Raw genomic sequence first — 27618 nt, forward strand, 5'->3', positions numbered from 1 at the left:
GTGTCTCCTGGCAATGGTTCTGGAGAACAAGGGAAAAGGGAACCCAGGAATCCTGGAGAAAGGCAAAACCAGTAGGTAAGGCTGAGAACATGGATGCCATGTCCGAAGCAGAGAGGAACAGGCAGGGCGGGGCTGACACCCAGTCCCTTCCTGCCTGTCAGAGACCCACTTACCAGGCCTGAGTCCCCAGAGGGCGCCTGCCCCCAATCCCACTCTCTGCCTCACTCCCTTCCTCAGAGGCAGGTCTGCGGCTTGGCTCAGTGGACCGGGGGAGTACTGCAGCTGTGGGACAGGCCACATAGCTAAAACCCGGCGGGCCATAGGGCCCCGCGGAGGAGGCCCCAGCAGGCGGACCAGGCTCCCGAAACCTCCCGTCGCTCCCAGCCTGTTGCTTATTCATTCAGAGTGGGAAAGCGCCAGCCCAGCGGCCAGCCAGTGTGGGGTTGGACATGTAAGGCCCCCAGGCGGTCCTGCTCGCCCGTGCCCTGCGGAGAGCCTCGTGCAGCCCTGGGCACCGCCCCTGCCCTGCCCTGACCTCTTGGCCTCGAAATGGTGTCATCGGAGGAGTCGTCCCGCTCGGGACAAGGCCAGGATGGACAAAGCTAGAGCTGGGGCAGGCAAGGAACCGTCCTGTCCTCGAGGCCGTGGGAAGAGAAGTACGCACAAGGGGCCACTCCTGAGAGCCTCTCTGTCTACCCGGCCTCTGCAGAGGGGCCACCATGGCTCTGGTCCGAGCCGGCTGGCAGCTGGGGGCCGTAGTGTGGGGCGCCTGCCTGTGCGTCTTGGTGCATGGGCAGCAGGCACAGCCGGGGCAGGGTTCGGACCCTGGGCGCTGGCGGCAGCTGATTCAGTGGGAGAACAACGGGCAGGTGTACAGCCTGCTCAACTCGGGTTCAGAGTACGTGCCTGCCGGGCCTCAGCGCGCGGAGAGTAGCTCCCGGGTGCTGCTGGCTGGCGCACCCCAGGCCCCGCAGCGGCGCAGCCAGGGGGGCCTCCGGCGTCGGCAGGCTCCCTCTCTGCCCCTGCCTGGGCGCGTGGGCTCGGACACCGTGCGCGGCCAAGCTCGGCACCCATTCGGTTTCGGACAGGTGCCAGACAACTGGCGCGAAGTGGCCGTCGGGGACAGCACCGGCATGGCCCGGGCCCGCACCTCCGTCTCCCAGCAACGGCACGGGGGCTCCGCCTCCTCGGTCTCGGCCTCGGCCTTCGCCACCACCTACCGCCAGCCGTCCTCTTATCCGCAGCAGTTCCCCTACCCGCAAGCGCCCTTCGTCAGCCAGTACGAGAACTACGACCCCGCGTCGCGGACCTACGACCAGGGCTACGTGTACTACCGCAGTGCGGGCGGTGGCATGGGTGCAGGGGCAGCAGCCGTGGCCTCGGCGGGGGTCATTTACCCCTTCCAGCCCCGAGCGCGCTACGAGGAGTACGGAGGCGGCGGCGAGGAGCAGCCGGAGTATCCGGCCCAGGGCTTCTACCCGGCTCTGGAGAGGCCCTACGCACCGCAGCCACAACCACAGCCGCAGCCCCCCGACGGCCTGGACCGCCGCTACTCGCACAGCCTGTACAACAACGAGGGCACTGCGGGCTTCGAGCAGGCCTACCCCGACCCCAGCCCCGATGCGGCGCAGAGCCCGGGCGGCGGTGGGGCCTATGGCGGCGACCCCCGCCTCGGCTGGTATCCATCCTACTCCAATGTGCCACCCGAGGCCTATGTCCCGCCGCGTGCGGTGGAGCCGCAGCCACCCTTCCGCGTACTGGAGCCGCCCTACCTGCCCGTGCGCAGCTCCGACGCGCCCCCGCCGGGTGGGGAGCGGAACGGCGCACAGCAGGGCCGCCTCAGCGTGGGCAGCGTGTACAGACCTAACCAGAACGGTCGTGGTGAGTACAGTACCCGCGCCCGCGGCCTAAGGCTCCGCTGCCCGACCTCATGACGTACTGCTCCAGGAGCCCAGACCCCTTCCCCATCCCTCTCCAGAGGCCTCCCCTGTGCTGCTAAGTATGAACCCCGCACCACACCTAGCCCCAGCCCGCAACCCCGTGGTGCTTCACCTCCGGCCTGCCTAACAGCCAGGCATCATCAGTCAGTGTCAGGACTTAGCCAGGCAGGCCTGGGCTCCAACCGAGGCTTTGGAGATAAGGGTGGAAGCACTAGCCAGGCTTTGGGAGGAGGCCCCTTTCAGACCTAGCTTGGATCATCTGAGGACAAAGGGAAGAAGCCTTTTTTCCTGACTCTTTCTCATTCCAATCAGGGTACCTCCTTCCATTCCTGGAGATGCCCCTGTGCCAGCTCTTCAGGGTCAGAAAGGCGTTAGTTGTGCGGTTTCCCTATCACTAGGCATGCACAGCTTGCCCCAGCTAAGCTGATCTGAGAGGACTTTTTGCCCCAGGGAGGAATTCAGACTAGATGACTGAGAGACCCCTGGTGGGGATTGTGTGAGATTTATGCTGGAGAGGCCACCGAGGCACTGACCTGGGCACGAAATTTAAGGAGACACCAAAAAACTTGGAAATTGAGATAAGTAATAATTCGATTTTTTTTGTTTTTTTTTTTAAAGAAAAAACAATGCTCCCAAATACACCATGAACAAGTGTATCCAAATTTTAAATAGAATCAATAATGGTGCCCTAGGGTGCCTGAGGCAAATTCAAAAATCAACTTGGGTCCTGTCTTTATTTGGATATTTGTTCACAGATTTTGTGCACTGATTTTGATTTTTTTGGAAAAAAATTGTATTAAATATCACTTATCTTTATTACTGAGGTTTTTTTGTTTGGGTTTTTGTTTTGGTGCCCACTTAAATTTTATAGCCTAGGTCAGGGCCACACTAGCCTTACCCTAGTCCCAGCCCTAGGGAAAGGTCGCAGGAGGCAACTGTAAAGAGGCCACCCTGAGGCTTTGGGGGGAGAGGGAGTGAAGATGTGGCCTATTCTTGGAAAGGCCAAGCCATTTTTGCTGTACACAAGGTCACAGGGGTGGAACCAGTCTTCCTGTGTCAGATGGACAGACTCCACAGTTCTCTTAGCAGGCTGGACTAGGGCCGACTGGTGGGTCTGGATAGGGCTGGATGGCCATGAGCCCATCCTCACTGTCCTGGTATTCCCTTGCTACTTCTCTCCCTAGGTTTCAGCTCTTTGGTCCAAGTTTCCTGCTCAGTCCTTGATGCGTATTCAGTCCACTCTGCCCTGCCTCTTTCAGGCTGCTGTCAGTGCCCTCTGCCTATGATTCTTTGCTCCCCATCACAGTTGCTGAACCATACATGACCCAAGGTGCTGGTGCTAGTGCTGGCCTCAGTCTCCACTCCTCAGCCCCTATCAGCATGGGAGTGATGCCCAGTCTCTAGTCAAGATGGCCTCAGTGAAGGGCTGCTGCCAAGGGCGCTGGTGGAGCCCAAAGCTAGGGGAGAGAAGTATCTCCCAGGTTGTGCCCTTTCTCATACATCCAAGGTGCAGCACATGAGTTGGTTGCTGAATCCCACTTTGAGAACTGCGGAAGCTCAGAATAAGATGAGGGGCCCTTATGTAATGTGTTGAAGGGTACATCCACCCCTCCTGGGTGTTACCAGAAACTTGAAGCATCCTGCAGCAGGCTGTATTACAGCTATGCACCAACTACTCCAAGAGCACCTTAGAGGAGATGTTGACTTATCAGGTGCTCAATCTTTGTGACAACTTTTCTTAGAATTCAAGACTTCAGTGTGCGGCTCAGCCAGAATGGTCCCACCTCTGGATAGAGGGGATAATTGAGGCCTCAAATGCCACAACACAGGCAGAGCCAGGCCTGGGACTAGGCATCTGGGCTTCAAGCCAATATGTTTTCTAGGGCCCCTCCTTGGCCTATGGGTTCTTAAGGAAGTCAGTTTGTTCAAAGGAGGATGGGGCAGAACAAGGCCATGTCTGGAGTGGTGGGATGGGTACTGAGCAGCGCCTCTGGCCACTACTCCTGAGCCCCACAGTTTATTTTGGGTCAAAGACATTTCTCCCTTGAAGGCAGTGTCCTAGGTGTCAAGCTGAGCAGGCTGAGATGCATCAAATCCAGGCCCTGTCCTGGGGGAAGCATAGCAGAGAAGTGGCTCGTTACTGTGATTAGGTGAGCACCAGGAGCAAGGGACTATGGGAATCTGGAGGAGGGGCCTCCCCAGTCAGAGGCTGGGGCTCAGGGAGGACTTCTCAGAGAATGATCCCTCCCCTAATCATGGAGAAAATGAGATGGGGGGATACAAGCTAGTCTGGGGCCCGCAAAGAAGCCAGTGTAGGAACATTAGTCTCCCCCATCATTGGTTCTTCCCTCCCCACCCTACTAGGCTGAGACCGTGGAAAATCCCAACCCAAAGAAGTCCAAGCCTTGTACTTGAGATCAGACCCCCAGGCCTGGTGTGGGAGCCCAGGGCGGATTCTCTGAGACTGACTTCATTCCTCCTGGCCACACACCCAGGGGTCTGAGGCCCGGCGCTGGCAGACTGTGTGTGTGTGTGGGCGTGGATGTGTCCTCACAACACCAAACACATGTGAGCATCGCCCACGTCCCTCCATGGGCGGGTGGGTTTCCAAGTGGCTGTCCTGCGCCTGTTTCTGCCTTGGGCGCCTGTACCCTCTTCCTTCCCACTTGGTGCTGGGGCTACCCAGGGCTTCCTACAGTACCATCGTCTCCAACTCTGAAACATGTAGCTGGAAAGAATGAAAGGAGAAAACAGAGGCTCTGAGAGGGTCACATCCGGAGCCAGCTCTCAGAGCACATTCTCACAGAGAGGACCGACTGGAGGGTGGCCGACTGCTTCCCAGGCCCGCTGTGTAACGTGCACGGAGCCGGCTCACACATGGCCTCTCACTCTGCTGCTGTCAGGCCCTACTTTCCCAACCTCCTCTCCCAGCTCCTGCCTCCCTCCACCTCAGTTTCTCTGAGCTGGGGGTCTTAGTGCTGAGATGAGCCCCACAAGACTACCGCTCTCCTCAAGAGCCTCCCCTTTCTACCTGGCCTCACTCACCAGCTCCAGCAATCCTGTGAAAAGAGCACAGAGCAGGCTGCTCCAGGTGACCTCCCAGGCCATCTGTGATGGCTGTGCTGGCCTTGCCTAGCATGTGTCCTCCACCCTGTCCTCACCTGGCCAGTCAGAGGCCAGGAGGGAATCGTAGCTGCCTCCTTCCTGCTCCCCTGGTCTCAACTGCTCTCTCTTCAGACCACCCTATATGTAGGGCACATAAACCCTTGTAGTGCTGACCAGTTTACTCCCCTGCTCAAGAAGATTCTGTGGCTCCCTAGGACTCTGAGGACAAGATCTCAATACCTCAGTGTAGTTATCTCCTTCCTTTCCTTTGCTTCTCCTTCCTCTCAGAGGTCTCTGTAACCCACATGGGGACTGTACTGCTCCTGGGCTCACATGCCACATTTCCCTACCCATACCTGAGGGTGCTTCTAGATAACCCCCTTTTTCTGTCCAGTGTTCTGTGCCCAAGAGGCCGAACTGGGACCCTCTGTCCCTGAGAGCAGCCCTGGATCTCTACCCCTACTCCCACTGCTGGACCCCCTAGCTCACTTGGGCCTGCCTGCCCCTCTGGGTCACCTACCTCCTCCTCCACAAGGCTTGGAATAGATTCAGGGAAGGACAGAACAGGACTCCACTCAAAAAATTCCTAGAGTTAGAGCACTAAGATACAAATAGTAACAATTTGGCCATTTGCTGAAGAGCACCTACTGAGCTTAGTGGCTTAAATGTGTGATTTCATTCATCCCCACAAACCCCTAGTGATGTGGAGATTCTAGTGCTCCTAGTAAAGAAGACTGAGGCCTAAGGAGGTGACTCAGTGGGGTGTAGCTAAGCTGGAATTCAGAGAGGCCAGGCCTACTTTCTGCATTGCACTGAGATGACCCAGGAGGACATCGGGCTCAGCCTGCCAGGCAAGGCCGGGTGTGAGCTGGGACCCTCTCTGCACCTCAGCTCTCTCTCATCCAGGGAGAGAATTCCACTTCGGTTGACTTAACTTCTTATACATATCTCCTCTAATTCCCAGGTCCACACCAGGTACTGCTATTTGGCCCATTCTGTAGCTAAGATGATGGGCTCCCTTGCCCAATTTTTTTTTTAAATTTAATTTAATTTTTTTAGTTGTACTTGGACACAATACCTTTATTTAATTTATTTATTTTTTATGTGGTACTGAGGATCGAACCCGGTGCCTCACACGTGCTAGGCGAGCACTGTATCGCTAAGCCACAATCCCAACCCTCATTTGCTGCTTTTTAACAGAGAAAACAGGGTTGGAGTCTGCATGACTCTCCATCTGGCTTTCTTAACCACGCACCATTTAAATTTTGTTTCTGTGTATTATTGCTTATCTGGCACACTTTGTTTATTCCCTCATTCATTTGGTCATGTATTCCTTGTCAGTAGATATTTGGCTACTATATTCTGGGCATGGTTGTAACAGGGTGAGATGGGACAGTGGACATGAAAAACTGGGAGGTGAACAGTCCCTCCTCAGTGTGGGTTGGAGTGAGGCCTTGGCATCCTCACTCTAGGCTCCAAAATGTGTTTAGCAAACACTTCCACGGGGCTTTCCAAGCCCTTTCACTGTTCTTGGAGCTCTATAGTTGGAGTCCTTATAACAGCCCTAGAAGACAGGTACTGCCAGCATCCCCGTTTTGCAGGTGAGAAAACTGAGGCCCTAAGAGCTTAAGTGCTTTTCCCTGGAGCCAGAGTCACAGCTCGCATCCCTCCTTCCTTCCCTGAAGTGGTCTCAGCTGCTTCTTCAGAAAGAAATGTAACCTTTGGGTTGAGAAAGTTGACAAGGGAGCGGTGGAGAGAGAGGGGGCTCTGAGGGTGTGAACAAACAACAGTGTCCTGAGCAGCCTCTTTAGGAGGCCTCTAGTCAGACTTTCTGTCTCCTCTTTCATCAACCACTTATAAGGCACCTCCCCTGGCCTCAGCCTGGCCCATTCCTATGGGAGGAGACAGCTCCTACTTTAAATAATAGAAATAACAGTAGCATCTGCCATTTATGGGTCAGATACTGTGCCAAGTATTTATTCTCTTGTTCTCATCTAATCCCCTCAACCACCTTGTGAAATAGCTAGTATTATCATCCCCACTTTACAGATGAGGAACCAGGCTCAGAGAGGCTAAGGAACTCACCCAAGGTCACAAGGCTAGGAGTGGTCAAGCTTGGACCTAATGACCCCGCTCTCCCTCTGCTCTGCCCCTCAAGAAAGAGTATTTTACATCTTGAGTCACCTGTCTCTGTTCATCATAGTCCCTCTTATATTCCCCCCCCACCAAAATTCAGATTTTTCCTTCGAGTTCACACACATCTCCCTCCCAGTCATGGTGGGGAGACAGTGTGGGAAGTCATTAGTGCCTTTGCTGGCACCAGGATCCTGCTGGACTTGGCTAGGGAGTTCTAGCCTTTTGTCCCCACTCCTTCTTCTCTCCTGACCCCAGGGATCCCCATCTTACACGGTCCTCTGGTCTCAGAAGGAGCACCCTCCCCCAAAGCTCCCAGCCGGAGTCCACCCTACTTCTTTCCCAAGCCAAGAACACATGGAAATCTCCCCAGGGCGATGGCTCCAATGGGCAGGAAAGGAAGAGAACAGAGAGGAGGCGGAGGTCGGCTTAGGCAGCCCACACCTGCTTCCAATTCCTGTGCCCGGCATTCCTGTGGAACAGCAGGGCTGGGAGGTGGGGGCTGGAAGGAGAGGCTCAGATTTGTTCCCTCCCCTGGCCCTGACCTCACCACCTCCTCACCACAGGCAGCTGGACAGAGGGGCCTTCCGGTGTGCAGTCTGGATTACCGAGTGAGGGTGGGGCCTGGGTCTTTCTCCCCATTGGTGATGGGCACTCCAGAAACTGAGCATTTCACAAACACCTGGAAATGTTGGGGGAGGGGCTCAGAATGTCAGCGCAGGAAGGGATGGAGGCCTTTGCCATCAAAACTTTGAGAGACAGCCCGCCCTTCCCCCTACTGTTGGCCAACTGGAAACATGGGTTTTCCAAACCCAGAGCAAATCCTTTTTCAAAAGAAAGGACTTTGGGAATCAATTACAGCCTCTGTCTGAGAGTGCAGCCTGACTTACACGACACCAGACCCTTTGGGGGTGCAGGCGTATGCTTTCTGAGGACATACAGGTACCAGTCCTTGAGGGTGGTACCTGGGTGTAGGGAATTCAGAGGTGCCCCAGGCCCATCCCTGCCCTTGCCAAGGTCTGAACCCACTAGCAAGAAGAGTTCAGGCTCCTGGGATGCAGAGTGACCCAAGCCCTTCATTGTGTCCAGCTCCCAGTTCCTGCTGTGTACCTGTGGGACCAGGCTGGCAGTTGGGTATACACAAAGGGCAGTGCCACCCACCCCTACCCCTGACCTCAGGGGCTCTTGTCTGGCTGAGAGGGCATATATCAATATCAATAATCTATATATCATGTATCAATAAGCCATTCAATAAATATTTTTTAGTTCCTCCCTGTGCTCTGGGTACTGCTTTAGAGCTGGGTATTCATTAGTGAAAAAAGACAAAATTCTTGCTCTTACGGATCTGTATTTTTATGTGTAAACATAATACATAGATGAGTGATAGAAGATGATAGATGCCATGGAGGTAGGTAAGAAGATCAGAGTAGGCGGAAGGGGCAGGTTGCCCAGGTGGTCAGAGTGACATCTGAGCAAAGACTTGAAGGAGGCATATGAGTGAGCTGTGCAGCTATCTGCAGGAAGAGTACTCCAGAGATGCGAATCTCCAGTGCAGAGGCCCTGAGGCAGAAATTCTGTGGGTTTCCAAGTGTGTTTCAGTCTGCTTAGGACAGAGTGGAATAGAATTAGGGGAATAAAAGGAGACGGGTTCAAGGGGGTCACTGTGAGGATTTTGGCTTTTACTCTCTGTGCCCCAGGAAATCACTGCAGAATTTGAGCTGGGAAGTGACATTTAAATAGGGGTCCAACTGCTATGCTGGGAGTGGGCAGTCAGGAGTCAGGCAGAGAGATTGAGAGCAGCTACCCCGGAGGCCCATGCAGAGTGGGAACCATCGGGGTGCTGGGAGGCCAGATTTAGGATATATTTTGGAAATGGAGCTTATGGAATTTCCTGATGGATTGATGTGGGTAGTGACAGAAAGAGAAGGGCCAGGGAGAGCACAATGGTTTATGGTCTGTGCTGCTGGAAGGATGACGATAGCTGAGATGGAAAGACTGTGGATGGAACTGGCTTTGTAAGAAAGGTGAAAATTTCAGATCACTGAGAAAAGCCTCCAGGAACAGGGAGGGAACCTGAGGGGACTGAATGAAGCATCTGGGGAAGTAAGGGACAGGAGGGCTGGAGGGCAGGGGCTGGGTCACACTGGGAAGAGATTTGAGTGAGGTGTGCAAAGAGGTGGCAGCAGATTCCTGTCAGAGGAGGTGCTGAGCATCCAAGGCCCTCCCCTCGCTTGGCCCAGCCTGCTTCCCTGGCAGCCCTTTCAATTGAACACATACCCCTCCCCTTCACTGGGTGGCCGTGCTACACACAGGGGCAGGGTCGTCACTGCTGCTGATGTCTCCCGGTCAGTGGTGGGGTGGGAGACAAGTAAGAAGGTGGAGGGTGGTAGACGAGGGGAGGTCAAGACTGACCAGGTAGGCTTTAGTTTTGCAGCATAAAAGAGTGTGAGTGCATGCGCGCGCGCGCGTGCGTGTGTGTGTGTGTGTGTGTGTGTTGTGTAGCAGGGAAATCCTGGACCATGGCAGTGTGTAGAACCAGGCTAAGGAGCTGCCTCCTGATCCTTAGGGTTAAGAGTCTGGCAGGCCAGGTAGAGACTAGACCACAGCAGATCTAGCTACCACCCTGAAACATCCTGACTTGATTCTGTAGGCAGTTGGGAGCCATTAAAGGCTCTAGGTCTGACTTTGTAGCCATCATAACCCTTGGCCCAGGTAGGGATTGCCCCTTCACGATGGAACAAAGTGGACTCTCCTAGGAAGGTGTGGCACCCGTGGGCTGATGTGGACAACTCAGTGTTTCGATTATTAGATGATCATTTCCGAGGTTTCAGGGCTGCCAGCTCTGCCCTGCAGGCCCTCTTCTGGCTCATCTTTATTCAGTGCTGTGCTCAGTAGAGCTTGCTGCTTTCCCCCACCTAGGGGCTCCTCTGGAGTCTGGCGGCGCTAGCCAAAACATCCCGCTCAGCACATATTTCACAACCGACTGACTGATGGGTTCCTGCTGGACTTTGTTTATCCTCCAGCCCTGGGCTCAAGAGATTAGGGCTCCTTTGCATTCCCCCTCCCGTGATCTGCTCCTGGGGAGCAGGAGGCCAAGTGAAGACAGATTTCAGAGAGGAGGTTGATTGAACCCACAGAAAAGGGGAAGTCAAGAAGGAAGCAGGTGAGGCATGGGCAGTGACAGGCTTGTAGCCACAGGGCCCTCCCCTCCAAGCAGGAGGGAACAGATTTCTAATAAAGCAGGAAGGATTTAGGTCAGACAGTGGGAGAATTTCCTGACTGGTGAAGTATGGGCTGTGGAGGTCATGAGAGGTCCCGGGCTCTTGCCCAAGGCTAGGGAATGGACTGAATAGCTCCGAAAAAGTATTTTAATCACCAAGTGTTTATGGATCCATCCAACCTGTGCTCAAAGGCCAGTTAGTCCAATCTCCCTGTCATCCAGATAGGGAAACTGAGCCTAAGAGTAAGGGAATTTGGCAACAGAAAGATTGGACATAGGCAGGACAAGGGAGTGAACTTGCCTCTGGAGTCTTGGGCCTCTACTGGAACCTGCTAGGGAAGACACTGATAGATGCTGCCCATAGGCTCACAGGGCTGTCACGGGAGACGTCCAGCAGTGCCAGGCCCAGCCTGGGCAGAACGGCAGGGTGGGCTTGTCCTGTACACATTGGCCCTAAGAGTCACTATGGTGTGTCCTCCCACTGGACCCTGGGTGGCCTGCAGAGGAAGCTCCAAGGTCAGAGCTGGAATGCAGAGTGCTGGGCCTTTTCCCTTGGCTAGGAGTCTTCACCGCCTGTGCCCACCAGGGTCAGATGATGTCCCCCATACCAGTGGCTCGCTGCCTGCAGAATGGCCTTGGAACCCAATCATCTCATATCCTGCCCCTCCCCAGCAGAACAACCTGGCTTTGGCTATCCCAAGCAGCTTTGCTGCCCTCTGACCCAGTGTTCCCACCATTCTGGCCCAGGCTGTGGGCAGCATGAATTCCTATGGCCAACACATTCCTTCTGGGAAAGAGTGCCCAGGAGAGGCCAGCACAGGGCTCCAGGCTACAAATGGGGGAGGGGGCAATCAGAAGTGGATAAAATGCAGGTGCGCAGAAGTGAGGCCTAGGAAGGGACCTGTCAGTCCAGGGCCACATGGAAAGTCTACAACAGAGGAAGGCAAGAGCCAGGCTCAATCTCCCTCCTGGGTGATGTAACCAGGGCCTCCCTGGGGAGCTTGAGCTAGGCCATCTCCCAGCCTTTGAACAATCTGACCCTGCCCCACCGTGGTTCTGGGAGCTTGGAAGGAAGCTGAGCAAGGCTGACGGTGACCCAGGGTTAGGAAGAGAGTGATATCTGTCCTCACCAGCCCAGGAGGCACATGCCAAGCCGCTCGCTGCTTCAGCCTGAGTGCAGAACAGGGGGTCAAAGGCCACCTGGGTGTCCCTCCAGGACACTGACTAGATGGAATATGGAGAGGCACCCTGTGGGCTCCTGTTTAACAATGACAGGCCACAAACCTTCTTGAAAGGCCTCAAAAGTTTACATTGACTGCAAAATCAAGAAAGCATGAGCTCTGTGAGACTCATTTATAGACTTTAAAAATGCATGCCCATCTGAGCTGGGCATGGTGGTGCATGCCCATAATCCCAATGACTTTGGAGGCTGAGGCAGGAGGATAAAGATTTCAAAGACAGTCTCAGCAAAAGCAATTTGCTAAGCAATCCAGTGAGACCCTGTCTCTAAATAAAATGCAAAAAAAGGACTGGGGATGTGGCTCAGTGGTTGAGTGCCCCTAAGTTCAATTCCCAGTAGCCCCTATCCAAAAAAAAAAAAAAATGCCCATCTCAAATGTACCACAGATCCATATGTAGCCACCAGTGTTCAGGGGCATATCTGAGAGTCAGGGTGAGGGTCAAGGCTAAAATAAGTAAGATGAGAGGGAAGCCTTACATGAGTGGACCATGGATACTGCTTAGTTTGCTCTGAACTGAGAACTATGACTAACTCAGTTCTCTACATTTATAAATACAGGAGTCTCAGGGAAAAAGATCTCCCCAAAACCCACAGTTCTGCAGTCTCCTGTTCCAGGCCAGAGGGTTGGATGACTCTGTGTATGCTGGAAAAGTCATCCCAGCTCCTCCTCAAAATTACACCGTGATGACTGATGATCCTCCACTGTTTGGAGCAAGCAAAGCCCCCCAACTCCACAGGATTTTTCTTTAAAATGTGCATTTCTTGGAATGAGGGTTGATCACACAGTCTGATTACAACTTCATATTGACCATCCTGCCTGGAGGTCCCCACAAGCCAGCAACAGCAGACTGCTCCCCCCAGCCCTATGCCTACCAGCGCCACTCAAGCCTTCCCTCATCCCCTTCCAATATCAACCCCAGCGCCCCCCCCCCCCCACCTCACGCCCAAGCCCAAGCCCGCAGGCCTGGCTGCTGACGGAATGTCCCTTGGGAGAACGCAGGGAGAAGGAGGCATTGTTCCCTCCTGGAAAAACATACCAGCAGAGGGAGGGGGCCTGTTGTTCCCTGGGACCTCAGCAGGGGATCAGAGGGTGAGGTGGGGGCACTCAGCCTGAATTCCCAGGGCAAAGAGGGTATGACAGGGGTGATGTGGGGACTTAGGGGAGGGCATCACAGTAGGACCTGGTGGTGGCCAGAAAGAAAATGATCAGATAATGGTTAGAGTAATTTTGTTTAGATACTAGAAAAATATATGGTCATTAGAAAGCAGATCAATGATGGCCTTGGGTGGCAGAGAGGGAGGGTTTCCCTGGAAAAGAACAATAGAGATGGTGGTGGCAATCCCTAGCTTTATAGGGATAGTGGGTACACAGCATAAACATCTGCTAGAACTTACCAACTGTGCTCCTAAAACCTGTGTATTTGACTGTGTATAGCTTATACCTTTAAAGATGTTCATTTTTATAGAAAGAATAATTGGAGTCCTGGAAGAGAGTCAGGACCTAGGATCTCCTCCTGGGGCTGCCCTGACTGACTGTGTGACTGTGGGCAAATTCATTGCCCTCTCTGAGCCTGTTTCCTCTACATTTCCAAAAGCATCATGTACCCTGGTATCTTGAGGTTACAGGTGGAGCACACTTATGGACGCCTAGAACAGTTACATAGGGAGCCTAATCACTAAAGAAGCTTGCCTAACAGGCCAAGGGGGCTTGGGTCACTCAGTAATATCCAAAGCCAGAGTTCCTGAGCACTGTGAATTGTCACTGAGGTCCTGCCCTCAGGGAGCCCTCAGTCTGGAGGGGAGGAGATACAGGTGAATATGATTACATCTAATTATAGATCAATACCATGGGTAGTGAGAGGACAAATGTGTATGGCCTGGAATGTCACTGCCAATCAGGGAAGACTTCCTGGAACAGGAGGCCTCTGCTTGAGCCTGTGTTTGCCCAACAGTGGGAGGAAGAAGATAACCGTCTATGGCCGGGGTTAGGGCTCAGACTGTGGCCAGCATCCCTGAGCTGTGTGTCCTTGGTCTCTCCCCCAAATCCCCACATGTAGTACTGTACAAGCGCCCCTCCCCCACAGCTGTGGCCCCTACAACAAACCCACCCACTCTGGTTTAATAAGAAAAGACAGATGATGTTAAAGCAAATTCCTTTTTAAGGTTTTATTTCGTTTTTTTTTTCATTTTCTTTCTTCTTCTTTTTTAAAAATACAGAGCGTTAGCCCAGGATCCGTGGACAGAGATGGGGGATAGTAAGACTGACGTTCAGAGTTGTTGGTAGATGTCAGGTCTCAGTGTGTGGCCAGAGTTAAGGGCCAGTTGTATCTCCAGGGTCAGGCCTTGGTGTGGGACCAGGGGCAGGGCTCCATGTGTGGCCACAGTCAGGGTTTAGCCTATGACCATGGTCAGGGCTCCATCAGAAACTGATATCAGGCCCCAAGTACCCCTGGTGGCCTCTCACTGTGTCTCTCCCAACATCCTCAGATTGCAGAGCCAGCTTATGAAACGGCCTGGGGAGGAAGGGTCAGGCCAGAAAAGCTTTGCGGAGCCATCTGTGCAGTATTTATTGAAACCGGGCCTGGGGTGGGGGCGGCAGACTGTCTGGTGCTGAACACTGGGTCCCATGAGGCTCCAGCACAAGTTGCCCCACCCCTGTCTATTGCTGAGGCACTGGACAATAGAGAAGGGGACCGTCGCTCTCCCTCTCACCCTTCCTCCAGAAGCTTCCAGGAACCAGAGGGTAAGAACCAGCTCCCAGCTGGTGTGAGAGCCTGAGGAGGATCCCTTGGGAAATGACTGCGAACATTCCAGGGGGCTCGAGTAATGGGACCTAGACTAGCCAAGAGGTCCCCCAATAGCCAGGAGCCACCTCATCCTCACCCACCCTGTACTCCAAGTTTCCTCTCCATTCCAAGTAGGTGAGATCACCCTGGCTGCCTAGCTCGGGCTCCCCCAGGAGGCCCAGGCCCCAGGGAAAGCAGGGCTAGGGTCTGGGAGCCCAGGGTTTGTGTACATGCAGGTAAACACCTCTGTCAAAGGCTTAGAGGACTTCCCTTCCTTGGCCTTAATGTCTGAGCCTAAGAGCTGATGGGAGGGTTTTGACAGCAAGAAGAAGGACTGAGAGCCCCCCACATGCTAAAATCCCCTTTCTTGTCTCTGCTTCCATTTCAAGCCCAAGAGCAGAGAGCTCAAAGAAACCAAGAAGGACTTACAGCCTCTTGTCATCACTAGTCCGACAGAGTCCCTGAGGCCTGAGAAAAGGGACTTGGAAGTACCAGGATCATTCCCTTTTAAGCCAGTGGCCAAACTAGAATAGAGTGCATGGCTCTGGGAGTAACCCACTGACCACCTGCCCCCACTCATCCCTCCCAACATTAAGATCGTTTTATCATCAGGCACGGTGGTGTACGCCTGTAATCCCAGCAGCTCAGGATGCTGAGGCAGGAGGATTGTGAGCTCAAAGCCAGCCTCAGCAACTTAGGGAGGCTCTAAGCAACTTAGCAAGACCCTGTCTCTAAATAAAATATAAGAAGGGCTGAGAATGTGGCTCAATGGTTGAGTGCCCCTGAGTTCAATCCCCAGTACCAAAAACAAATCAAAAGATCATTTTTTCTATCTGGGCACAGTGGTGCCCACCTGTGATCCCAGCAACTCAGGAGACTGAGGCAAGAGAATTTTAAAGCCAGCCTGAACAATTGAGTGAGACCCTGTCTCAAAATAAAAATTTTAAAAGGACTGGGATGTAACTTAGTGGTAGAGCCCTTTCCCAGCATTTGCAGGGCTCTGGATTCAACCCCAGAACAGGAAAAAAAAAAAAGAGAGAGAGAGAGAGAGAGAGAGACCATCCTGTATTCCACTGCAAGATGGGGTCTGGATACCTGAGTTTGGTTTCTACTTGTTCCTAATAATAACTGGATTAACTGGGACTAATCCATGCACGGCAGGGGAGGTGGAGGGGGCCAGGGCAGGAAGCACAGACCCTTGGCTCTGGCACAGCCTGAGGAAGGAGTGGTCACAAGGGCTGGAACAGGGAGGGAGCTGGGGCCTCCTTCAGTTGGAAGCCAGATGTTGCAGACAGGGGAGGGTGTGGGCAGGTCTGGGGGGCTGATGGCCAGGAGTAGTAGCAGGTGAGGGGAGACAGGAACAGGGGCCATGCCAGGAGGGAAGCATCTTGGAGTGGCTCAGAATCCCGCCTGGTCAGCAGCTTGCTCTGGGGAACTGTTTTCCTTCCCACCCGTCCCTTCCTGCCTACCACCTGCTGCCAGCCAACATCCACCTGGCTCTGGCCCTAAGCCTTCTGGGGCTCACTCTGGGCCAGAAGCCCAGGGCTGTTCTGGTGGTTCACAAAGGAAGCTGGCTGCAAAGGTGAGAGAAGCAGAGGGCATTTGGGGGCTGGTGTCTGAGGCCTGGGGAATAAGGACATGGAAGGAGTACTTCTGTCAGGAAATTACTTGGTTGATTCAGTCCTGCCTCCAGGCCTTTGCTCATGCCAGGCCATTGTCCCTGCCAAGAACACCTTTTCCCTTTCTAACGCTCCAAATTCCACCCTGCCTCCCAGTTCTTGTCTGTGTCCCAGTTCTTCCAGGAGATCTCAGTGGCTCTCACAACACAGAGCTCTAGGGGTGACCGCCTGCTGCCCAAATTCTCTGACCCACCTCCTGGACCCAGGATCCTCTGCCCAGGGAGAATGGCAACAGGTGGTTGGGGTGGGGTAGGTCCCTGGGCATTAGCAGTGGACAGCTTGACCTTCTCAATGCCTCCCTCCTCCCTCTCTCCCACTGCCTACTCCAGGTCTCCCTGACTTGGTTCCGGACCCCAACTATGTGCAGGCATCCACTTACGTGCAGAGAGCCCACCTCTACTCCCTGCGCTGTGCTGCAGAAGAGAAGTGTCTGGCCAGGTAAGGAGACAAAGAGGAAGTGTCGAGCCTCAGGACAGTCCCTGGGAATCACCCAGAACCAGTACTCACACGAGGCTGCCTGCAAGACTCATGACCCTGACCAAGTGCCCTAGCCTCTAGTGACCTTGCCATCTTCATTTGTGAGCCTTACCCGCTGCAAAAATTCAGACAGGGAAGGGTATGAGCAGACAGCCAACCTTCCTGTGCATCACTATACAAAGAACTTTGCTTTTGCTGTGTGTGTTGACCCATGTGGAAAATGAGGTACAATGAAAGCAACTAAACCATTCAGATCTGAGCTGCCCAATGGGAAGGCTCCTTAAGGACAGCCAAGTTTCTATGCTCACACAGGATCAGGAAAGTCCTGTAGGGCAGACAGGCCTGCAAGAAGGAATGCAGGATTATGGAGCATGTCCACAGAGGACACTTGTGTCCTATGGTTGGCCCAGGCTGTCTCTGCTTGGTCACAGCAGGGGCAAAGGACAGAGGCCTGTTATGTGTTGTACTGAGAGAAGGAAAGGAATCCAGTTCACACGAGCCCAGGCAGTGAGCTTGGCCCACTCTGCTTTATTCAAGGGTGATTCTGCCTCCTGCAAAACTTGCGTCTACATTAATGGTTCATGTTCTGCTCAACCGTGTGTTTGGGGGCATCTCCTCTGCTAAAAACTAAAGATGGCTTTTGTTGACATCCATGTTGAAAGCACCTGTTTTCCTTGAATTACTCACTTTGACATTTGAACTCTCCCTTTGCTTTTTACTATCTAGGAAATCCTTCGGAATCTCAACATTATCTCATTTCTAGAACTTCTAGTTCACTGACACTCAGAGTGGCTGATCACAAACTGTTACCCGTCTGTGACAGGATAAAGAGCTTGCCCCAGAACATAACTTAATTTGTTGCTTTCTTCATTGAGAAAGACTTGCATAAAAAAGAAAAAAAAAAGTGTCATATGAACTAACCAGAGTGATTAGTGGTGTGGTTGATTTACATTCTGGTGAAAGTTTCTTATCACAGACTCACATCAAATTGGCCCTGGTCCCAGGACCACACAGTCAGCCTGCCCATTCAGGTCTTGTCTTTCTCATTCAGTTGTCCTAGGGAAGAGGGCATAATGTTCCTGCTGTCAGTCCCTTCAGTGATGAGGAATTCATGGCCTCGGTGGCAGCTCCTGCAGTTCAGAAGGGTTTTAGTCAAAGCCAACCTTCAGAGAGCACCCCAGGTGCCCAGACCTGAGCTCCCAGACAGGAAGGAAGAGGTAGCCTGCCTTCTGTCCTGAGGGACCTCCTGGTCTAGCTGGAGAGTGCGTCCCCTTGCCTATGCCCCTGTGGCAGCAGGAGCAGGGCGAGAGCTGGGACACATGGTTCCCAGACTGGGGCTGGCAAGGTCAGAGCAAGGAGGTTTTGCAGTGCTGAGACACGCAGGGAGGCTGGGAGCAGGGTTACAGACCCAGAAAATACTGCAGAGATGGAGCCCTGAAGCAGACAGGCCCTCCAAGATCGTCTGCGGTGTAGGCTGTAGACTTGGGCCAGGTCGTACTGCAGGCCGGACCCAGAGCAGGAGAGGGATGTGCTCCAAGTCTCGCTGTGAGCTTGCAGCCAAGCTGGTCCTAGAACCTAGATCCTGATGGTTTCCCACGATGTGCTGAGCTGAACAGAAGGGCAGGATTTAACCGAACACAGAGAAGGAGGATGTTTTGTTTCAACCCAGACGCAGATGGATTCCAAGCCTCCCCCAGACAAGGCCGAGGGCCTTACGTCCTGGCAGACGGAGTCTGAGCTGCCTGCTGTCCAGACATACTCTCAGAGAGAGCTAATCCCTACAACTGGCCACCTCTCGCCTCTGGCCTTACAACCCAGACCTTAGTGATTGCCAGGGAAGCGCCCCTGAGGCCAGCTAGGACAGCTGTCAGCAGTCAGCTGCAGGGAGGGGAGCTGGCCGCCCACCTTCTTGTTCCTACTGCCCCCATGTGCACGTGTGTGCGCGTGCGTGTGGATGTGTGCATGCATGTGTGCGTCTCCTCTCACTGCTGCCCTCTCTCCTCTTCCTACAAAGCCTACCTCCATTGGGAATTTGGAGTAGCAAGTAAATTGTGAGCAGGCAGTGTGTGCCAGACCCATGATCCCTGAAGGGAAAAGAGCAGGTTGCTGGCTGTGAAGCCATGCCATCAAGGAGAGGTAGCCTGGTTACCCCTAAACCAGCACAGCATGCATGTGGCATGGGGGTGAGCTGCAGGTGGGACCTCAGGGGCGGTCCAGATTCCTCTAAGTGTGGCAATCATGGCAGACTTCTGGGAGCAGGGGACTTGAGGTGGGCCTAGGGGACTGGGTGTGCATTGTAGTTCTAGGCCAAATGACGAGCATGGGCAAAGGGTGAACTGGAGAAAGAGGGAGCTGGGTGTGTGGGAGTAGGACAACACACGGAAGCGGCAAAGTGCAAAGAATTTGATCCGAGGAGCTCAAGCCTGATTTTTAGGCTCATACTGGAGACAGCACATTCTTGGGTCACGGGTTAGGGCTCTGTCCAGAGAATCTCCTGGGTAGGGTTGCTTATTTCTAAATGGCCCCAGGGGCTGTCCCCAGCTGAGTCACCTACAAGCATGAGGAACCCTCAGAGGCTCATTGCCAGGCCAATGTCACTTTAGTAAGACCCCATGGGCAGCTTCCAGCCACACAGCAGAGGCCAGACAGGAGGAGAGAGCCAGGCCTTTGTGGAGTTGGGAGAAAGGAAAAGGCCAGGGCCTCTCTATATTTCAGGATCAGATGCTAGGATCTTCAGAGGCTGGAGGTCGGCCTGGAGGACTAGTGGCCAAGGGCTGGGGGCAGGGCCTGATGCAGCCATTCTGGGTCTTGGTGTCCCTATGCCCCAGGCCCACTCCTGTCTCTCCACTTGTTCCCACAGCACAGCCTATGCCCCTGAGGCCACCGACTATGACCTGCGGGTGCTGCTGCGCTTCCCCCAGCGCGTGAAGAACCAGGGCACAGCAGACTTCCTCCCCAACCGGCCGCGGCATACCTGGGAGTGGCACAGCTGCCACCAGTGAGTGAGCAGGATTTACCAGCCTCTCCCACCTCCTCTGGGCCAGGGGTCTAGGTGCCTGAGCTCCATGCAGGTGCCCACTGGAGGTACACCCCCCTCACCATGGTGTTTCCTGCCAAGAATCCATCACTGGGCGAGTTTCTCAGAGGAGCCTTAGCCAGACTAGGCTGGAAGATGGCCATAGAATGATTGGTCTTAGTAAGGGATGGAAATGTCTAGAATATAGGGCCTTGCCCAGTGGAAGTCAGTACAGGAAGGAAACTAAAAAGGAAGTGAGGAATCTTGAGGCAGCATTATATGAGGGTGACCTGGCTAGATGGAGAGCACCAGAGTGGGATTCAGAGGCACAGAAGAGCCCCGACTGATCAGGAGACTGCATCACAACATGTCATCTGACCCATCTCCCAAGGGGACGGGATGGGAGATCCAGGAAGACTAGACCTCTTTCCTCTCCTCCTTTCCCCTGCCCCCAGACACTACCACAGCATGGACGAATTCAGCCACTATGACCTGCTGGACGCAGCCACGGGAAAGAAGGTGGCTGAGGGCCACAAGGCCAGCTTCTGCCTGGAGGACAGCACCTGCGACTTTGGCAACCTCAAGCGCTATGCGTGCACCTCTCACACACAGGTTGGGCTAGGGCAGCTGGGTGGTGGCATGGAAACACTGGTTACTCAATTAATGGCTGTCTTTCTAACTGTCCATCCAGTGGCCACGGAATGTCTGTCGTGTCTGTCTTTTCATCCATTCCTCCACCCATCCCTGCCAAGCATCCTCCCCACTCCATTTCATTCCTCCCTATGGCTATGTGTCCATCCATCTAGTGACCTCAGGTTAAAGGGCAGACCCACCATGGACCAGGGTCTGGGTAGAAGCCAGAGGAAGGAGGCTCCTGACTGTTGCATGTGGGTATGCGGTGGCTCAGAGGGACGAGCACCACAGCCTCTCCTCTGGTCCCTTTTTCCAGGGCCTGAGCCCAGGCTGCTATGATACCTATAATGCGGACATCGACTGCCAATGGATTGACATAACCGATGTGCAGCCTGGGAACTACATCCTCAAGGTGAGCCTTATGGTCTCCTACATTCCGTCCAACCTGATGGCCATGCCCAGTGCCCAACTTCAACTCCCGGACATGTTCCCTCTTCCCCAGCTGCCAAGCAGTCTCCATCTGGGCCACCACCTGAGGTTTTATACTTTTCATCTGAGGGTTTAGGTCTTAGGCAGACACCTAAAGCATTTCTTTCTCTGAAGACCCCAAGTAACCTTCAGCCCAGCTTCAGTAATGCTAGGAAAGTGATGACACCATCCCCTCAGAGTGACAAAGTGCCAATGATATATCCCCCTGTCTGCTGACCGGGCAAGCTTTATTCAACTTGGGAGAGAGATCAGAGGGCTCCTGTGACCAAGAGGCCCTTCCAGAGGGAAGGATGTCACTCACTCCATCACCCCTTCCCTTAGCTGGGGGGACAAGTAGAAAAGTATGCTCAGGACATACAGCCCAACTTGGTACATCCATAAAGGCTGTGCAGGGCCACTCCGTCAAGGCCTCACCTGGGGAAGCCCCGTCTCAGCCTACTCTGTGAAGATACGTAGCGAGGCTGGGGGTCACTCTGCCAGTTCTCTTGGACCCACTCCATGCAGAAGTTCAGTGCAGGAGGCAGTGGAGTTCGGGCTTGCAGGAGGTGTTTTTTCCTGCAGAAAGACAGACTGGGAGAGAGGCTGCATCCAGAAAGCAAGAGCCAGAAGCAATTCACTGCAGCCCCATCTGAACTCCTCACGGTGGACTCCATACGCGTGACCCTGCCAGGCCTCTCCCTGGGCTGGGAATGTCAGGGGTATTCTTCTCCATCCCTCCCTCAGCTACTCATCAAACATGAGTGAAGATCTGAGTTCATTCTTATCCTGGGCATACAGACCTCATACTCAGTTCCTGCCCATAAGGAGCATGCTAGGGTACTGTATCTGTTCTTCAGTGTTCTGCAAATAATGCAGGTCCCTACCCCAATTAATCCAAACTGTCAGTGTTATGTCCCAGTAGCTCCTTTCCAGACAAAAAATACAAGTCATGCCCAGACCATCATCTCAATGAATATCAGGTTCCTTGGGCTCCAAGGCAAGAGATGCCACCTGGCATCAGACTGCCCCCACCACGGGTTATCTGGATAAGGATGCGCAGTGATTGACTGTGAGCCTTGGAGACACTGACTGTTCAGCCCCTCGTTACTGCATTCTCTGAGGTAGGCCTGGCCTCTCTGACCCCAAAGGCCCTGTGCAGGATACACCTGGTCCAGGTTCTGGCTCTGGGGAAGTTTCCCATCTTCTGATAAGAAAGGAGATTGGATAGTGTTTTCTTGGACTTCCAGCTGCCTCTTTCCTCTCCATGTCATTCTAGGTCTCCTTCTCCCCGTCTCTTGGTCTCTCATGGTCTTTCTTCATCTCCCTGTCTCCCTCTGTCACCTCTGTGTCTATCTGTCAGCCTGCCTCTCCACCATTTTCTCTGGTGACCAGGTGAAGGTCAGCCTCCTTGACTAAGTTTCTTTCTCTCTCTTTCTCCTCTCCAGGTGCACGTAAACCCAAAGTACATTGTTTTGGAGTCTGACTTCACCAACAATGTGGTGAGATGCAACATCCACTACACAGGGCGCTATGTTTCTACAACAAACTGCAAAATTGTTCAGTACGTGCTTACCCAGCACCCTTCCTACCCCAGCCACTTTCCTGCCTGGGAAACAGACAGAGCCACCTGAAATTCCTAAGACACCTGCACTTGGAGGGGGTGGTGGTGGTCACTGAACACAGCTACAGCTGGGCCCAGCAGGAAGAGCCTAGACCATGCCAGTCCCAAGCTGAGTGTTTATGGTGGGGCTCCATCTGTGGAGTGCTGATCTAGGGCCCAGTGATGTGGCTCCCTAAGATTTTTCAAGTGGAAAACAGCAGAAGGAAGAGTGGTTCAGTGCAAGGGCATGACTATGTGATCTCATGCAGAGAATTCTGTGACTTCTCCCCTCTGTGATATTGGATAATTCACCTTTCCCCTCTGAGCTACTTTTCTTAAGGATAAACAGATACCTCTGGCATAAGCTTGGGATGATGACTTACAGGCCTGACATCTGCATGTTCAGGAGCCCAGCACATTGTAGCACTCAATTAATGGCAGCTGTGACCATCACACAGGCCCAGATTAGAAGTAATTCTGGTTAGAATGGACCATTGTCTGTCCCTAAGGCCCATTGTGGAGGAAGTTAATAAAATCTGGGCCTAGGCTTTGTCACCTGACTGCTGAGCAAGGTCCTCAGTGTCTCTCCTCACAGGAAGCACTTGGCAGAGGGACCCCCTGCTTATAAGCTCACAAAGAACCCCACCCCTTCCATGGGAATTTAATTGATCAGATCAAAGCAGTTTGTCCATTGAAAAAAAAAAAGTAGCCCTGGATATTTGAGCTTTAGTCCATCAAATAGGGACAGGTGATGGAGATTCTAAGGCCCAGAGAAACATTTTGCCCCAAAAGTGTATGCTCATTAATGGAAGGTAGGTATGAAAGGTTAAGCCTGTAGGTTGTCTGTGACCAGGGTCAAGGCTCAGTGTGTGACTAGTGTGACTAGGATCAGGGTTTAATCTGTGACCAGGGTCAAGGCTTAGTATGTCACCAGGGTCAGGGTTCAGTCTGTGGCCTAGGTCAGAGTTCATTTAGAAACAGCTCTTTCACCCTTGGCTGCTACCTCTAACCTGTTTACGACCTCCCACCTCCACCCCGTTGCCACACACACACACCACACCATGAATATTAAAAACGGAAACAGCAGCCGCTAATTCAATAAGGAGATTGGGTTCCTCATGAATAGGATCAGGTCACAATTACCCAGGGCACAGAGGGTGTTTGAAATCACTGACACCTGCTTCAGCTCTAGCAGTTGGGGTTTTTGTTTGTTTGTTTGTTTGTTGTAGACCTGAGTTTCCAGCACCTTCCTTCTCCCCAGGCCTACCTCAATCAGCCATTCAGCCTTTGGGGCAACCTGAGGTAGAGGGCTTCTGGGAAGTAACTCCAGGGAACTTGGAAGGAAGGAAGGCTGTTGAGGGCTAAAGCGAACAGGGAGCCTGCCTCTCCCTCTAGGGGCTTTGGGGCAGTGTCCCATGTCCCAGAAGTGCCTTGAGCTCCCAGAAGGCCCACAGAAGGCAGACAGAGAAGCAGCCGGGCCTCCCTTCTATTCCTAGGGGAGCCTGCGGGCTGAAGAGGCCGAGGCCCTTCCTTCCGAAGCCTCTTTACATAAGTGCTTGGAAAGGCCCAGGTCTTATTAGAGCGTCCCCGTGACCCTGACCACAGGCGGCTGCTGGGCCAGCCTGCACAGGAAGCCGGATGGAGCATTCCCAGAAAGGCCAAGGGACTGACGCCTGTGGGTTTCCATCATGTTTCTGAAGAGGAAAAAGAAGTCTTTTTTTTTTTTTTTTTTTTAAGGGCTAAGTTAGAAAAAACAAGCCAAAAAGTATTTCCAGACAGTAGCAGCTCTACTGACACAGCCTAGAAAACAATCTGGACTTGGGGTGAGGGCGGGGGGCATACTGACCCTGGGCCCTGGGTGGGTGGGAATCCACGAAACCTCTTCTTTTGGACCTGGGCTGAGGACTTAGCCCCTTTCCCCTGAACCCAAATTCCTGAGAGAGTCTGCGCCTGCTCTACCTCAAGGGGTCTAGAGCGTGGAAGGAAAGCCCCAGCTGGGGAGGCCTGGGGGCTCCACATTGCAGCCACCATTGACCTGCTCTCTTTCTTCCTCTAGATCCTGATCTCCGAGAGGGACAGACAGACAACCTCTCCCCTTCCAAAGCAGACCCTGCTCCCCAGGCAGCCTCTCACGGAGGAGGAGCCCAGTCCCCCAACCAACAGGCGGGGCAGCTAGACGCCAGGGGCATCCCTCCCTGCCGGCCTCAGGGAGCAAACGTGGACCAAACCACAGGGATTCTGGATGCCAGGCCCCATTTTGTACCTAACTCTTCTCTACAACATTGTTTTGCCAGTTGTTGGTTTTTATTTTTTATATCTTGGCCATACCACAGAGCAAGATTGCCCAGGTCGGGGCTGAATAAAACAAGGTTTTTCTACTCTGGGGCTCTGCATGTGGCTTGCTGGTCAGGATGGCCACCACTGGGTTGGCTCCGGGGCTCTCCTCAGGCTTCATCCTTCATCCTTCCCCTTGCAAAATGTCGAAAGACCAGCCACCAACCTGTCAGGTGCCCAGAGTCTGAGGGTGTCATGGTGGAGACTCTGTGAGTTTAGCCCAAGGCCAACCCCACTTCCCTGGAAAAGGACCCCATCCCACTGGGTGAGGGCCACAGCAGGTTTTGGGTGGCTGCAACCCCTGGGCCCTGCTGTGATGCCCACCCCTTCATCTGCACGCCCCCCGCAGCCTGCCGCCTCCTTCCCATGAGCTCCCTCTTATGGTCACTCTTCCCTCCAACTACTTGCTCCCTTGTATTTGCCCAGCTGCTGAATGTCAGGCACAGTGCTGGGGCACACACAGGAGAATCACAGTTCCTGCCCCCAGGGTACTCACACAACCACATGGGGACTGGGTATATGCCACACCTGAGAGATGGTACCTGAGAGGCCTGGGGGAGCCATCACATGAAAGGGGGCCTCCTTCTAGAAAGGAGGCAGAGGGTGTAGCATTGAGCAAAGGCAATGAGGGGGTCCTAGAGTCAAGGAAGGTGGGATTGGGAGATGGAGAGAGCTCTCTTGCTTTAGCAACATCCCAGAAGTCCTAAACACTGGGCTGGATCTAGAAGCAAAAGGAGGGTTCAGCCCCTCTTCCTTCCTTTCCCACCATCCCTCAGAACTTCTTTGCACCCGCTGCCTTCTGCCAGGTCTCTTTCTTCCCACCAGAGGAATGCTAGTGAGAAAGGGAAAGAGACTTGAGCCAAGAACCAGGTCTCTGGAATCCAGACTAATTGTGGTTATGACTTTGGCCAGGTATGCTATTTACCTCTGGACCTCAGTTTCCCCATCAATAAAATGGAAATGCTCTCCTGCCTGGCTCACATGCTACCATGGAGAGCCAATGGCTGCTGCTGTAGGGAAGCCCTGGGTGAGCTCCAGGTGCTGGCCCTCGACACTCAGACTAGCCTCTTTGGACTCAGATCCCCTAAGGAGATTCTATTCCGGGTTCTGACACTATCCTTGCCTCAGGGGTCCTGGCAGTAGGTCCTCTGATGGGGAGAGAGGCATGGCTACACCCCGCTTTTCCCCCAACCAAGTCTTGCTAGGATTTGACTCTCCTGGCACAGGATGGTTGCCACAGCCTGCCACTTTTCCTCTGAGACTGGCCCAGGAGACCGTGGGAGCTGGGAAACAGCAGTGGTCCATGAGTGCCTCTGAGTGACTGTCCTGTTGCAGCCCTGCCCCCTTGCCTTTCTAAGTGCCCCCAGGAGTAAGCAGGAAGGGGTCAGACAAAGCCACCCAATTCCAGACTTTGAGAAGGCCCCTATGAGGTAGATTCAAATGTCCTCAATTCCTAGGTCAGAAAACAGGCTCAAGATGGGAACCTGTGTAGGGCCACAGGCAAGTTTAGGGCAGTCACGGTGCCAGAACCCATGTCTCTGAGCCTGGGCCAGGGCCAAATGCCAGGCATGTGCGCTTTTCTACGGGAGGTATCAGGAGCAGAAAACAGGGCTGAGTGGAAGGGGAGCAGAGTGGGGGCTTTTCCTTAAAGAAACACATTACATACAAACTATGGGGAAGTGGGGGACACTCAAACATGGAGACTTCCTGACACATTGTCCCCATGTGTATACAAACCTCTACCTGAAGTTCAGACCCTTAGGGGTGGGGACACCTGGGCCAGTCTCCACATGCCAGCAGAACCTCCTGAGACAGATCTCTGGGGTCGGGGCTGAAAAGGAAAGAGGGCTCCCACCCAGAGAAAAGGAATACAGCCATGATGACGAGGACCCTGGGTGGCCCTTGTCCCCCTCACAGCACTGCCTCAGGGCAGGGCTCGAGAGGTATTCTGCCTCCTCACAGGATGGAGTGTCTGTGTCTGGGGGAGGGGAGAGACAGTTGTGAAGATGGCAGTGGGCTTGGCAGATGCCGGGCAGTCAGGAGGCCTTCAACTGAGTGGGAGCCAGGTCTCTCCCTGCCTCTGCCACCACAGGGAGAACAGCGTCCTCTGCTCTGGCCCTGCTGTCACCTGGTTTTGGCTCCTCTCTTATGCTCATCTGGGAAGAAGTAGATCACCTGGACCCCTCCCCAACCCAGGTGCAGGGAGAGATATCCCGTGGGAAGCCAGGCCACAGGAAGCAGGCTCACCTGCCCCCCTTAGTCTCCCATCTGTCCTTCAAGGGCCAGTTAAAACCCCAATTCCTAGAAGCCTTCCTTAGCCTTTCCTTCTCCCCACATAAACTGGGTACCCTATGTAGCTCACCCAGGGCTTTCCCACCCCTTCCCCTGCCATGGACATACATGGAGTGGGAGAAGGTTTCCAGGCTTCCCCAGGCCAGGAAGTGCATGTACGTATGGTCTCCATTCCTGAGGCAGCACCTCCCTCTGGCCTTCACAGACCAAGAAGGTCTCCATCAGCACTTCTGGGCACTGGTGTGCTGGACTCAACCTGGGCTATAAAGGCCCTCGAGGTCACGTGCCCAGAATCCTTCCCTGTCCTTTCCTCATTCTGCCCCAGTGTTGAGGGGCTCACCACCACTCCTGGTACTGCCTGTGGGAACCCCATGAGGTGCAGCGGGCCTCCTATGGCTTTCCCTTGGTGTGAACCACAGAATCCCTTAAGGGATAACCATTAGCATGGACACGCATGGAGACTGGAAAGGACAGAAAGAGCAGAGAAAATGCCAGTGGCCCTAACTCTCCCCTCCAATGGGCCTCAGTGTCCCTACCTGCATCTTGAAGGGGCCAAGCTCCTTGACCCCCAATGCTCATCCTAGTCTGGCAGGGAAGGGGACAGGGAAGAATAAGAGAAGAGAGGGGAGAGAAGGAAAGGGAGGGAGAAAAGGAGAACAAGAGGGAAGGTCCATCCTGGGGCAGGAGGCAGGCTG

The 27618-nt window shown here is 53.8% G+C and overlaps 1 protein-coding gene across 1 annotated transcript; it reads left to right on the forward strand.

The window, feature by feature from the left end:
- Nucleotides 1-413: 413 nt before the first annotated feature.
- Loxl1 (lysyl oxidase like 1) lies at nucleotides 414-24676 on the forward strand. The gene is made up of 7 exons (XM_027926195.2): nucleotides 414-1881; nucleotides 16433-16541; nucleotides 19441-19578; nucleotides 20052-20208; nucleotides 20546-20641; nucleotides 22143-22258; nucleotides 24354-24676. Exons 1-7 carry the CDS (start codon nucleotides 720-722, stop codon nucleotides 24358-24360), a joined length of 1785 nt encoding a protein of 594 aa, XP_027781996.1. The 5' UTR covers nucleotides 414-719; the 3' UTR covers nucleotides 24361-24676.
- Nucleotides 24677-27618: the final 2942 nt, after the last annotated feature.

Source organism: Marmota flaviventris, chromosome 2, assembly GCF_047511675.1.
Source record: "Marmota flaviventris isolate mMarFla1 chromosome 2, mMarFla1.hap1, whole genome shotgun sequence".
Lineage (NCBI taxonomy): Eukaryota > Metazoa > Chordata > Mammalia > Rodentia > Sciuridae > Marmota > Marmota flaviventris.